Source organism: Nicotiana tabacum, chromosome 9, assembly GCF_000715075.1.
Source record: "Nicotiana tabacum cultivar K326 chromosome 9, ASM71507v2, whole genome shotgun sequence".
Lineage (NCBI taxonomy): Eukaryota > Viridiplantae > Streptophyta > Magnoliopsida > Solanales > Solanaceae > Nicotiana > Nicotiana tabacum.
The window spans coordinates 126,783,291-126,798,553 of NC_134088.1; the positions used below are offsets into that span (position 1 = coordinate 126,783,291).

At 32.6% G+C, this 15,263-nt stretch overlaps 1 protein-coding gene and 3 non-coding genes across 4 annotated transcripts; all 4 read right to left on the reverse strand.

Moving 5' to 3' along the window:
• Positions 1-1,233: 1,233 nt before the first annotated feature.
• Positions 1,234-7,576, reverse strand: LOC107816142 (serine/arginine-rich SC35-like splicing factor SCL30A). The gene is made up of 6 exons (XM_016641828.2): positions 7,437-7,576; positions 4,124-4,289; positions 3,625-3,702; positions 2,530-2,697; positions 2,053-2,178; positions 1,234-1,769 (listed from the first exon to the last, which is right to left on the reverse strand). The coding sequence occupies exons 2-6, from the start codon at positions 4,267-4,269 to the stop codon at positions 1,490-1,492; spliced, it is 798 nt and encodes a 265-aa protein (XP_016497314.1). The 5' UTR covers positions 4,270-4,289; positions 7,437-7,576; the 3' UTR covers positions 1,234-1,489.
• Positions 4,692-4,772, reverse strand: LOC142164489 (small nucleolar RNA Z102/R77). The gene has a single exon (XR_012695256.1). It is a non-coding gene; the product is annotated as a small nucleolar RNA Z102/R77 (small nucleolar RNA).
• On the reverse strand, positions 5,142-5,219 carry LOC142164492 (small nucleolar RNA Z102/R77). The gene has a single exon (XR_012695259.1). It is a non-coding gene; the product is annotated as a small nucleolar RNA Z102/R77 (small nucleolar RNA).
• On the reverse strand, positions 5,665-5,743 carry LOC142164491 (small nucleolar RNA Z102/R77). Its single transcript, XR_012695258.1, has one exon. It is a non-coding gene; the product is annotated as a small nucleolar RNA Z102/R77 (small nucleolar RNA).
• Positions 7,577-15,263: the final 7,687 nt, after the last annotated feature.

Consider the following 15,263-nt stretch of genomic DNA (forward strand, 5'->3'; position numbering starts at 1 on the left):
TTGCTATTCTTATTATTATGTGAATAACCTCTGTTTACACTTCGGATTTTTCGTTGTACTGCCATCAAGGTTTGGACAGACGAGCTAACGCTAGCTACTTTGTTCACTTCCCCACCACCAATATTCAAACCTAAACAAAGTTCAAAACCATCTTTATTACAGTTATTGCAATAAGCATTAAACTGCATCCCGGAAGATGCACCTGATGATATAATCAAATCATCGCCAGCAACAGCAATTGAAATCTGTTGCTTCGACTGCTGCTACTGACGGTCGTCTACACTCCTTGAAGGAGACGAAGTAATATTGGGATCTGAGATCATGCTTTCACCCCATCCTGAATTATCAGAATAACCGCAGATGATTCCATCAGTATTAGAAATAAAGGAATCACTATTTTCTGTAGTTGTGTCCATAGACATCTCTCTAAAAACTGTGTTTTTTCTTCTTTTCTTTGATTATAAACTGCTGGAGTTACCTACTTTCCTTCCTACTGAGCTAAAAATAGAGTGATATATAGTCAACTTTTATTAATGTCAATATGTCATTCCGAGAAAGTTCGCTTTCATTTATTTTTTAAATGAAATTTACCCTTCTCACAAGTGTAAAGAGTGGAACTTCAGGACAACTTTATCTATCAACGCGCTTATGACTTTAGTTGTTTAACAGAAAAGTTATTTCATTATTAATTATTTCGAGAGTAGTTATTTTACCTTTTCATAGGAATAAAAAAATACTACCGTCTCAGAATGACTAATCAGATTTAGTTATATTATAATTTTATTCCAAACAAATATAGGATAAACTCACCTCAAATTTAACCCGATATTAATTATCCCTCAAACCAAACTAGCCCTTAGTGAAATAGATAGCTCAATTTAAAACATTGGTAATATACGAAGTGTTCTTCCAACAAGGAAATAGAGTCTATAACGTATCTACTTAAAAAACATAGGAAAAGCAAAAAGAGTTTAAGCGTAAAAATATACATGTAAATTTATTTTAATGTATTTGCAAGATTGGATTAGATAATAGGATTGAAGTCATTCATTTGGTCAAATGTTTGCACTTTGTCCAGGCATACAAAGGCTGACAGTTGGGAAGTGAGGATTAAATCATTGTCTTTCTCAAACTTAGGAGCAAAGTAGGAGAATATATCTTATATTTACCAATCCTACGTCTTACCCTGAAAGATAGCATATTGAACTTACTTTATATGTAGTAAAAAGAACATTTATAATACTCATAAAACCAACTGAATTAGAAATCATTGGCTCTCAAAAACATGCCTAAACTCAACAGTAACAAGCATAATCAACCACTTCTAGAAATCGTTCAATGTCATAGCCAATCAGAATTCATGTTGTCTACTACACACGACAAGCCAATACCAACTATATTTTACTCGGGCATAGACAAAGAAACAGCAAAGAGCCATACAACTAGAAAGTGATTCAAACTACTACAGCATTGATCTCCAAGAGATAGCTCAGTGTTGTGGAGACACGTCATGATCTGGATCCCTCGAGTAACGAGCGTCATCTGGGCTCCTGCTGCGACTGGGGCTCCTGCTGCGACCCCTAACCGGAGAACGCTCCTTAACTGGACTTCTGCTGCGGCTCCTTCGACCATCATCATATGGTGAATGCTCTCTGACTGGAGTTTGACTGCGACTCCTTGAGCCATTATACGGTGGAGAAATGTCCCCTGCAGGGGAATGCGAGTATGATCTCTCACGGTTGTATCTTTTCTCTTCAGGTGAAACAGACCTGCAAAGTGAGGAGTAAATCATCATTAACAAAAAGATGGAAATTTGGATTTGAACAAAAATCTAAAATATAATTTTTCGCACAAAAAGCAACCCAAGTGATAATATAAGCCAAGCAACATGCAATGATGCACAAAATTGAAGTTAACATCAGCAGATAGGCTAACACCTTGGTTGGTTGTTGGATGCACACATGTAATTAAAGACCTAGAGCACCTTTAGTTACACCAAGGATTTAATACAACATAAACGTACAATAAACATAAAATAATACTCTGGCATACCTAGAGTACTGCCTCCTTTTAGGAATATAGCCACGGCTGCGGGATCGTGACCTTGCGTAACGTGGAGGTGGAGATCTGGAATATTGAGGTGAGTACCGTCTCCGATCATAGCTGCGGCTCCTACCACTACAAGAAAATCAAGTTAAATGGATAAACATTAAAATGCAAAACAATCAACCCAATCAATTCAAGAATCACATCTATCATCATTTAATCATTTGATTTAAAATGGAGGAATGCTAACTAGAATGACCAAAATATAGGAAACAGGAAATGTGAGGTAGATTATTGCCTAGCACCAAATCACTAATCTTTAAACTACCAGATATTTACTTTCGGACACTATGCTCAACGCCATAAATGGAGGACAACCAAGATTCAAGTAGTTGTCCACTGAGTAGCAACCAAATTCTGGATACCCAAGACAGAAATTAAATGGGCTAATATGATGTAAGCAAATGAAATAAAAAGTATTACCTTCCACTACGTTCCCTAGCTCTCATTTCAGTTGGCTTTTTCCTGTTTTCCTCAGCAAAAACCACAGTCAGTTGCCGACCTTGAAAACCCTGCCCATCCATCTGATATTTAGCTTCTGCAGCATCAGCAGGATCCACAAACTGGACAAATCCAAAGCCACGTGGTTGACTGTGCAAAGGATGTGGGAACAAATGAAGAAAGTTAGAAAACTTGAGATTCTATAAGCTGCCGTATGGAGTTCTGCACATCAACCATAGCTACAGCTCTCTGGGGCTGCTCGAAAAGTAAAACCAAGTCAGAATATAAATCTGACCAGGTTTTACGGTCCAAATTGCCAAACACTTAGATTGGGAGCTTCAGTCTCACCCCAAAAAGAACAATTATCAGGACCCAAGATTCTAAGAAAGATACAATAAAGAAAGTAAAGGACTAGCCTACGGAGTACCAAGACTTCAAAACAGCCACAGAACAACAGTAGTAAAAATAATCCTACTAAAATAATGTCTTCATAAGCACATAAAGCAAGCACATGGCTGCTGACCTTGAATGTATCAGTTTAAAGATTGACTTGAATTTCTTCAAGACTTGAAATCTTGAAATCTTCACATTGTATTCAAATCCAAATTCCTTCAAATCTTCACTACCATTAACATCACCTTCAACTCTTACTACTTGATTGCTCTTTACTACTTCAATGTGTCAACAAACCTCTTACTACTTGATTGAAGTCTTCAAAACTCTCTAAGTTTCGCTGCTAAATCTCATCAATTTTAATAATAAAGCACAACCCAACTTGACATAACAAAAAGAGTAAACAAAAGAATCTCAAATTAGAAATACAGTACGGATTCACCAAAAATGAAATTTAGACTAGAACTTTGGGGGCTGGGGGAAGGTAGGGAGCGGTGTCAGCTTCTCAAAACTAAAATATAAAATTGCAACTTATGACAGGAAAGAGCTTGACCATAAAGATAGGTCTTTTTCTATTTTTTGGAGACAGAGAGAGAGGGGTATGCTTTCTGCTCAGTTTCTCTTTCTTCTTTTATAAGGGGAAAAGTTTAGTAGATGAATAGATCGCATGCAAATCAAGCTCACCCAGTGTAGTAGTCCCTGGGCAAATAAATGTCCTTGACAGGCCCAAATTGCCCGAACGGCCTTCTTAGGTCTTCTGGCCTGCATACAAGCAGTAAAGTGAGTGGTATAGCAAGTTATATATATATATATATATATATATATATATATATATATACACATATACACATATACACACACACACACGGAACAGGTAAACGTAAGTAGCTCAGAGTGCTCTAAAAATATAATTACTGAAGCTCATAATGTTAAAGTCTTCAATGCCATCTCTGCTATTGAAATATTTGCCATCTCACCCTCTCCCCCACCAGCTGTTCCTCAAGATAGGAATCATCTGAGCAATTTCTAATAAAATGCAATGTCTATGTGATCCACTACAGGTACAAAATTACTTGAAACTGACAAAACGGTTCAGTTCTGGTTTTGCAGAAAGAAAACAAAGTATAGCATGCTTCATGTCTAGCTCATTAAACGTTTGAAAAAGACAGTCATTAGTGCATACCGACAATCATGGCGAAGATTTCGAACTAAGAGACTAGTCGGAGCATCTCTGCTACGACCACCATAACGACCCCTGGGGCTCGGGCTCCTCCCGCCTCTCCTGCTATAACCTCGCGGTGGAGATGGGCTGTAACTCCGTCTCCTCATTGCAGCAAATCTGATATGAACTGTCCACAGTTTAAAAAGAGTGAGGAAACTCTTACACAAACATAAATGTCATGGTATCAAACAATGCATAAACCACACACTCCAGGATCCAAAAGAAAGGGATGATAAGAAAAGACCAGAGAAAAGAGAATGTCTACTCAGATTATCAATCCATATTCAACAGAGGAGTTACTGTAAACACTACATATCTACTATCATTCTCACATACACTAAGTTTGATAACATTCCACCTTACAAAACTACTATTGACGCAAACCAGAACAAAAGAAAAGAGGACAACAGAGGCCCAACAATTCCTTTTAGATGGGTAGAAAAAAAAAGGAGGCAAAACAACGTTAAGTCCAAGAGTATCAAAATTACAAAATTAGATAACTTTATGGAATTGGTGCGGAATGGAAAGAGAATGATCAGCTAGAGCTAATACATGATAAAGTGCTATCATATCAGCAATCACTCGTATGATATTCATCTTCATCTCATTCTCCAACCACAAATAATAAAACCAACAAAAATTCAAATTTCTACATAAGCTCTCCATCGTTCTGCTAGGTGCACGAGGCAGGAGCTTTTGACCCTAGATAATATTTAACAAATAAAATCAAGGTAGAATTTAGGTACTGTAAACATTACCTATCTACCCTCACTCTCACATACACCAACTGTGAATACTAATATTATTGTACTTTAGAAAATCCCTATTGACGTCAACACAAAAGAAAAGAGGACAAGACAGGCCCGATAGTTTCTCTCAGATTGGTAGAAACAAGAAGGCAAAAAATTAAGAAATTTTTGAATTGAATAACATGATAGAAAACAGAATAGAGCAACAAAATTCGTGTGGAATCAAACGAGAATGATCAGCTAGAGCTAATACTTGATAAAGTGCTATCATATAAGCAATCACTTGTATGAAGTTCATCATATCATTCTCCAACCACAAATAATAAAACCCAAAAAAAAAGTCAGACTTCTCTTAATGTCCTGATTTGGTTCTACCTTGCCGAATATATAGATGCACAAGATTGAAAATTGACCCTAGATAATATTTTATAAATAAAAGCAAAGAAGGGAGCATTAATGGGACAGGGATAGCACCTTCTGATGAAAAAAGGCGACCCTCTTTACTCCCTACAGTATAGAAGAGAATCGAAAGGGCCATCGGGCTTTAAAAGAAAGCAAAGACAGCCTTTAAGATAGTACGTCAACATGATAAAAATTACCTTCTGGACTTCATTATCAGGATGAGAAAATGTCAAAGTTGAAACAAAAATAGAGAACAGACATTGCTACACACACAATGTATCCAGTCAAATAAATTCAATAACAAGTCTACTTAGCACACAAGTGTAGAACCAGTTGAAGGCGCACCACAGAGAATGATCAGCTAGAGCTAATACATGATAATCTGCCATCATATCAGCTATCAAACCGTATAACATTCATCATCTCATTCTCCATGATACTGTATGGTCCAGAATGTATGAAGTAAACCCAAGTGAAATGGTTTCAGATGTAAAACCATATTTCAAGATTTCACACCCGAGATCAATGTAAACCAATTTATTTTTTAAAACAAGCACCCTATAACCAGATAATTCTAGAACGATCAGCCAGTACGAATACATGATGAAATGCATCATACAGCAATCATGAAAATACATTATTCATCATCTCGTTCTCTTCAGTATAAAATATAAGACTTTGGACCAAAAATAAACATGAAGCTCAAGATCTAAAGTCTTATAATAGATTATAAGTTGGGGAATAAATGCAAAGCATAGAAGTGAAATGAAAACAAATAAAAAAGTTGATAGTCAAATTCATACAAAAAAAGATTTCACCACAAGCTCCCTGGAACTCATGATTTTCTAGCCAGTTTAAAACCAAAAGAAAAACAATTTGGTTTCACCACAATTTGATAGTCGAATTCATACAAAAAAAAAATCACCGCAAGCTCCCTGGAACTCATGATTTTCTAGCCAGTTTAAAACCACAAAAAAAAAAACAATTTGGGTAGTTGAAGAAATGATCAGCCAGTACGAATACAATATAAGTTGCTGTCATCTCAGCATTCCAAGTCATAACGATCGTCATATCCTTCTCCAAAACCCATAAAGTATTCATCAACCAAAAACCAAGAAAGATTACAATTTAAAAAGGCCCAACATCACATATAAGAAAAACTAGTGAAAACACTAAAAAGTGCACTTAAGATATAGAACTTAACAAAAGTTTAAAAATCCAAACAAGCATGAATTAAGTTTCTCAATAAAAGCAATATGCATGTGGTTTAAGTATACTCAATGATTACAAGACATAAATGGTGGCTTCCACAGAAATATTAAGGAGACACCAGCTAGTAGAGGCAACTTTAGCTATCCCCAGCTAAGTACAAGCTCGTGAATGATGAGGACGTTGACTGACGCATTGAGCAACCTCAACCTCTGGTGGTTGCTTGAGAGGTTGCTCAATGCGCCAGTTAGCGTCCCCATCATTCCCAGCAACAGATTCCGAAACTTATAGGAATAGCTGAAATGCATAAAAACAAATACTAGCTCAGCTAAGTACAATCTCTAAAATCTCAATACCAAAAAGACTCACTATGCAGGTCCAAGTAAAGCTAATACTATCAACAGAACAGAACATATAGTAGATTTAGCCCTTCCCCTTCAGATTATTTCAGCATAAAAATCCCACTCTTTCAACTACTAAAACCCCCCAAAACCAATTTCAGCTCAGACACACATCACAAAGCAATTAAATAAAAGCAAAATTCAAAAAAGCAGCAATATTAAGACCCTAAATTTTTCATGAAAAGAGATCCTATAGTTTCAAACACCTAACAATAATTTCCCAACATTAAACACACCCAAAATACAAATTTTCACCCAACAAAATCCAAACGTTACCTTTTCCGTTGACAAAATATTCCAATAAAACGCCTAACTTTCAATCATCCAAACACTAACAAAAATCTAACGCAGATCCACAATATAAAACAATAATTAATACCAAAAACCCGAAGCAAAATGAAAAAATTCAAAACCCTAGAACACGAAGATTCATAAAAACCAATTATACTTTTCACAAACCCTAGCTAGAATAAACAATTTATATATAATAGAAAGAGAGAATTTTTTTTATACCTATAATGAAAGAAGAAATTATTTGAATTGTAGACGGCGGATGAAGTTTAAGTTTGCACCCTTTTGAAGGTTAATTAGGGCAAACAGATTCGCACTGGCCGGAGAGGAGAGAGCCGGGTATATAACGTTGTCTATATTTCCTTTCTTGGTCTCCAACTTTCGTGAAAATAGGTTTTGTACCCCATAGGTTTTATTATGTGTACACACAACCCCTCTTTTGAACTAGTTTTTTTTTTTGGGGGGGGGGGGGGGTCTTTTTTTAAAATATAATCGAAAAACCTCTCTCGACTAAGCGCATCTCCAAACCTCCTCCATTTCTTCATAATGCAGCCTTTTTTTGCCAAAATATGGCTTCAATACTCCTCCATTTTTGCCCCCAAAATAAGAGATGAATAGTGTTACTCCAAATTTGGAGTGACAATATTCATCTCCTCCATTACTATTTATCGTTATTTTATTATTATTTTTATTATTTAATTATTTTAATTTATCTCTTTATATATACTTAATTATCTTTATATAATATCTTTAGAATATTAATTTTACATCTTTGCTTTGGCGTATAATTTTGATAAATTAATTTTCGTGCATTTATTATTTTTATGTAAAATTATAAGTTAATTTTATTGGGAATGTCCACCTCCAACGGTAAAAATGGTAGTAGATGAAAATCACCAATTTGAGCAATTAGCTCGACACAAAAAAATTAAGGACAAAGACGCTCATTTTGCACTTCGTAATGCATTAATAAATCATTTATGAGAGCATACTATAGGTGGAAGTTGAATATTTATGTAATATTTAATACGAATTTTACCATAATATAATATGTATTTAATTATCTTGTATCTTAATTATTTCACTTTTATTTGAATTATCCGTTAATATATATAATCTATAATATTTACTTACAAATGATATTATTTAAAAATTTATGGTATAAACTAATTTTATATTAAATTATATGTGATGAATATGTAAAAAAGAATAAAAGATAGAATTTCTTTAATAGAAATAAGAAAATAAAATTTAAATAAAAAATAATAATATAATATTGAAGAGAGAGAAGAATATAAAATGGAATTTTTTTTTGAATAAAAAATGGAGTAATGGTTGGAGTAACTTTAGTCCATTTTGAAGGAGAAAATGGAGGCAAGGTTGGAGATAGCCTAACTTTTAGGATCAACTACAATCTTCGAAACTCAAGGAAAAAGGTTTGTTCCTCTATCCCTTTTTTATACCAAGCTTAATTCGCATGGCTCGAGCTTGTGACCTAAGTGATAAGTCTAACAATGTTTGCCACTTGAACTACTCATATTTTTAAGCAAAATATTTTGTTTTCTTGCATTATTTTTCTTCTACAAACGAGTTTTTTTATTGCATGATATAATGAGAATTAGGGCTGTGCATAATTTGGTAAATACCGAATTATCATACCGAAATCAAAAAATTTAGTATTTGGTATTCGGTATAGAATTTGGTTTAAGTTTTTTAAAAAATTGGTATTAGGTATGGTATTTTAAAAATAAATACTGAAATACCGATACTGAATACCAAAATATATATTATATTACACAATACACATATTATTAATTATAACATAAAAATAAAAAATCTAAAATTTTACTTTTCTTTATTCTCGAAGCTCATCAATTAGCTCTAAGCAAGTAACAAGACATTTATAATGATCAAATTTATTCCTTTATGTACAGTTTTCTCTCTATGGGTTGATATTTGCTGGTTTTGGATAAAACTTTTGTCAAAAAATATTTTTAGTTTTGCATATTAACTATTTTAATTAAGAATATTACAGTCTATGACTCCATGCACTATCTAGTATTCAAACCGAATAAATCAAAGTTACCAAACCAAATAAACCAAAACGGAAAGGAGAAAAACTGAACCATACCGAATTTAATTAGGTACGATATTGGTATAACATTTTAAAAAATCGAATACCAAAAATACCGAATCAAAATATTTAAATATCGTACTGTACCGACCGACGAACACCCCTATGACAACCAGAGTTTGAAAAGCATCTCACAAAAACGATACATATAAATTGCCTTTTTCTAAAGTGAAAGAAATGAATCCAACATGATAACTTTGTCTTGGATCAGTATCGGGCTTTGTTGCCTTTGGATTGGGTAAATATGTCGAGAGCTCTCCTAGACATGTTGGGCCATATTTCATATGGGCCTTCCTTACTATTGACACGTAGATAAGAAAGACTTTTCTTAATGCATAATTAATCTAAATAACCGTTTACTTAACCGCTTAAACTTAACATGATAGAATAATGTATGATATGATATGTGTATAATAAATATATAATTTATATGTATCGGCTACAAAGTATACACTATGAATTAGGCAGACTATTTGCATAAAGATCTCTTTCTTAATTACCTCTAATAAGCATATGGGCCTAGTTTCAACATGGGCCTTCTTGATTGGTCTAATGTGCTTGATTTCGTGCACTCCATGTATATCTATCTATATATCTATCTATCTATCTATATCTATCTATATTGTTATAAAAGTACAAATAATTTATGCTAAATGTTAAACGACTAAAATATCCTCAAAATATTAATCGACTTTTATGACCTTAGTATTTGTACAATTCAAGGATATAATTGTAAATCGCCCAAGACTAGAATTTTTTTTCGATTTAAACTACACATATGTCGACTTACAAAGTTGATTTTGGGTAAAATTCATTTGAGACTTTATCGGTTTGAACTATTCCTTTTAACCTTGAGTTTGGACTATATTAATTGGTATGACAATAGACGAAGTATTGATCTTTTTTTCTTCTTTGTTACTGACTTTTTCTCAAGTAGTTTATGTTTGATAAAATTTTATTATCTAAAAATATTTCTCAAACATTAGTCGACCTTTAGTTAAGGATAAATATGTAAATAACCTAAGTCTGAAATTTCTTTTCGGTTTAAACTACACATACGCCGACCCTACAAATATGATATTTGTCAAATTCTCTTGGACATTATCATTTTGAACTTTTTATATTAATTGGTATCACAACCTAAGAGATCAATGGGAATAGAAGACATGATGGAATGCTTTTTGATTTCGTGGGAATAGAAGACATGATGCTGATGGGTATCTTGTAGCACATATTTTAAACTTTTTTTTTTTATCTTATCATTAAAAGAGATTTAAGCCGAATAATAGATAATAAACCAAATCAAGTTTCAGCCTTTTGAATTTACAAAAATACATGTCGATAAATTAGACTTACATTAACAACTACTGGAGCAAGTTGTAATGGAGCGAAGCCGCTTGATTAGATGCAAGATCGGAAGTTTATAATTTATGGCACAAGATATTTCGTGCATCGCACGAACATAGAGCCTAGTTATTATAAAAGCATGAATACAATGTCGGTTTACAAAAATAACCTTATAATATTAAGCATAATAACTCATAATAAAAGGACATAACCTGAATGGTAGATATTAGCCTTATAATCCTATTAGTTTTAGGACATAATACTACATGTTAGGAATCCTACATGATTACCTTTAGGAATCCTATTAGTATAATTACTTTCGGGCTGTCTAATTCATATAAAATTGAATAAGTAAATATCTTTAGTCATGTAATCCTATAACTTTTAGGATATACTTCTTAAAAATTCATATTACTAATTTAATTTGAAAACTAATTATAATGTCCTATTACTAATTAAAATTTGAGAATGTATTATACTATCCAAATCCATTTAGAAAAATGAGAGCCTATATTATTATAAAAATATAAATACAATATTAATATACCAAAATAGCCCTAAAATATTAAGCAAAAGAACTCACAGGGAAAGGACGTAACTGTAATAACTTATTTTTTGGAATACAATATCTTCCATGCTAATTATTAATATTTAATAATTTAAAATTAATAAAATTTTGTCTATTAAATTCTTATTAAAAATATGTATGGAGGTTTAATAAAATTAATTTTATAAGAATCATCCGTATTGGCAATACATTACCACTCCATAATGTTTAATACCATAAAACAATTAAAAAATATTATATTAACTGCATAAAGTGTTGAAATTGAGAAAAAAGTACCCCCATGATAATATATTTTTATATTATATTTGAATTTATTTTTACTTAAATAATATTTTTTAAACAAATTTTTCCTGTAATATTGAAAAATACTCAATTATCAAACAACAACTAAGAAAATATTTAAGAATATTAATGTGTGAGAAAGAGAAAAAAATGGTTGGTAAGAGTCAATACCACTAATAATTCTACAAACATAACGATCTAAAAGTGAAATGCCATATCAATCTTTTACTCTTTGAAAATAAAATTTAAGGTAGATAAAATTATAATCAAGATTAAATATTCAAAACAAGAGATGAACTAATATTAAGAACTAAATCAACATAGAATAAATTATTTTTTATGTTAAAACCAAATAATTAAATATTTACTTAATTATTTAGCAAGAGAATCTATTTCAATTATTTTTAAAATTCATCATAGGAGTAAAATTCTTCTTCAAGTTAAAAATAATTGTAGAGTATATAAATTTATTACATAAAAAGAGCGTTAGAACACAAAGTAAGAAGGTTAGTACATTACTAAGAATCAAAATGCTATACAAGTGTGTGAGGGAGCACAATCAAAGTTAAATCCTAATCAAGAACAAACTTACAAGACTATATTATAAAAAGTCAACTCTGGTATAATGGGATTATTCTTTGTAGATGCCTCCGGCGGAATCAAAATAATATTTCCATGTCATGCATTACTTGCAAATATCATATCAAGAGGCATGACACTGTTAGCAATAATAGCAAGTGGTGTACCAACAACGATTTTATTGTGAGCCCACCCACTTTTGATTTGATGTACCTTTTCAAACAACTTAAATAACCACCACAAATATATCAAAACAGAACAATGGTGCTAAATTTATAAGGAAAACAAAATTGATAATATGGGATGAAGCACTTATGGCTAAGTATAAAACGATCGAAATAATTGCCCGGAGTTCTAGAGATATATTGGATATCAATGAACCGTTTGATGAAAACTTAATGGTTTGGAGGTGATTTATGTTAAGTACTACCCATAGTTCCAAAATTGACAAAAGCAAAGACTGTAAAAGCTAGCTTGCCAAAGTTATACTTCTGGCCTTAAATGAAAAAGATTAAACTAACAAGAAATATAAAGTAAGAACGTATCCAGTATTTAGTATCTTCTTGCTTCGTGTCGAAAACAAAGAAGAGCATCCAATAAAAGATAATTTGGTTCTTTTGAACTCTTGGTTATCAATCTCAATGGTGATGGTAGTGCATTTAATAAGAGAAATATTTCTATCATTAGATTAAAACGTAATTTGTACAAATCACATGATATAATTAAAAAGATATCTTAGCTAGCATAAATGAATATGTTGATCAACTAAGTAAATATCGATTGCAAAAATTTATAGTAAAAATAAAGTATTTTTCAGTTTTTGACTCAGCAGAAAATAATACCAATAAGACAATAATTACTACAAAGAAGAATACTTAAATACTTTAATACCAAATAGCCTTCTACCTTATATGTTTGTTGTCAAGTTTATTATTTCTTACGTATGTTAGTATCACCGTATATATAATAGACTAAGTTAAAATTGATTTTCCATTGTATATAGGTTAATTTTGAAGAAAAGTATGTTTGTCATGCTACTGAAAAATATAGATACGCCGAATAACTTATGTAATAGCACATAGATGGTATATAAAAGTTTCAACAATAACGTCATATATGCAAAAATTATGATACTAGTCAATATGCTTCTAAGTATATTCTTATCCCTAAATTCGACTTTCGTCTTCCGAAACTAAGGAATATCCTTTTAAATTTGTGTGAAAATAATTTTTAGTATGTTTATGTTTTGCAAAATATAATAAATAAAGCATAAGAACAAACATTCTAAATATTGGACTATATTTACCGCAATATATTTTTTTGCATGAACAATTGTATGTTGTACTTTCAAGAGAGATATCAAGATCGACAACAAGAGTTCTGGTTAAGGTAGAACAACCAAAGCATTAGTAAGAAACATACACACAAAAATATTGTCCACAAAGAAGTGTTCTTTAAGTTACCATCACATTAAATACTTTTAAACTATAATATATAATTATGTAACTATCACGACCCAAAATTTCCACCGTCAGGACCGTGATGGCGCCTAACATTTTACTTACTAGGCAAGCTAACGATAGAGATTTTAAAGCCAAATTCTTGTACATTTCAATAATTAACAGTAAATAAGGTATAACAAGGTAAAAAGAAAAGCGCGGAAATCCATAACAACTTTAATGCTTATACAGTACTACCGAGAAACTAGTGTCACAATCCACAAACTACTAAGATTTAGCTACAAGTAAGGTATCTGAAGGAAGTACAACTGTTTACGATACAAATGAAACAGTAAAGGAAATGTACAGAAGGGGACGCCAGGGCCTGCGGACGCCAACAGGACTACCTTGGTTCTCCAAACAGATCAAGCCAGCAACTAGACTCGGGTCAACTCAGTCTGGTACCAAAATCTACACAGAAAGTGCAGAGTGCAGTATCAGTACAACCGACCCCAGGTACTGGTAAGTGTCGAGTCTAACCTCGGCGAAGTAGTGACGAGGCTAGGACAAGACATCTACAAATAAACCTGTGCAATATATATATATATATATATATATATATATATATATATATATATATATATATATATATCAATATATACAACAATAACAACAACTAAAGAAGCAAGGCAAGAAATATTGGGAAGGGGACTTGCTGAGGGGATTACATTGCAATGAATCACAACAGGAATGAGAACATGATCAATCGATATATCTTTAACAAAAAGAAACAAGTAAACACAGTAAAGGAAAGTGCACGACATCACCCTTCGTGCTTTTACTCTCAACCTCACCATAAGAAACAATAGAAACGGCACAGCATCACCCTTCGTGCATTAACTCTTTCTCATAACATGGTATGACATCACCCTTCGTGCATTATCACTCACTCACAAAATATTGTGCGACATCACCCTTCGTACTTTAACACTCTCCCTCACCAAGACAATGAACAATAATAACATGGAGATAGAAATATCAAGAACAAGTCTTACTTCAACATTCAATTCCACGTTACTAACTTCAACTTTGAGTCAATACCCAATCAATACCAATTTTCGTGACACATAATAAGAGTTGTTCAATATAGCGAATAGCTAGTCTAATCATGAACAATATGATCAAGAATACCACGATTACAATAATAAGACTCACTCGCATGTTATGACTTGACAACAACTCATAGGTACTTGTCACCTCACCTATACATTGTACTCAACATACAAACACGTAGCAAATAAGCGAATAATGCCTAATCCCTCAAGCCAAGCTTAACCACGACACTTACCTCACTCTGAAGGCCACTCAATACTCAATCACAACTTTTCTTCTAGAATCCACCTCCAAACCACTCGTATCTATTCAAAAATGGCTCAATAATATCAAATATTGCTAAAGGAATCAATTATATTCCATAGATTTAGATTTCCTAAACTTTCCCCAAAAAAGTCAAAAATCGACCCAGGCCCGCTTGGTCAAAACCCGAGGCTCGGACCATAATCCATTTACCCATTCACCCCAAGCCCGAATATGCAATTAGTTTTGGAATCCGACCTCAATTTGAGATCTAAATCCCAATTTTCCAAAAATCCCTAATTCTACCTAAACCCCCAATTTCTACCATGGAAATCCTAGATTTT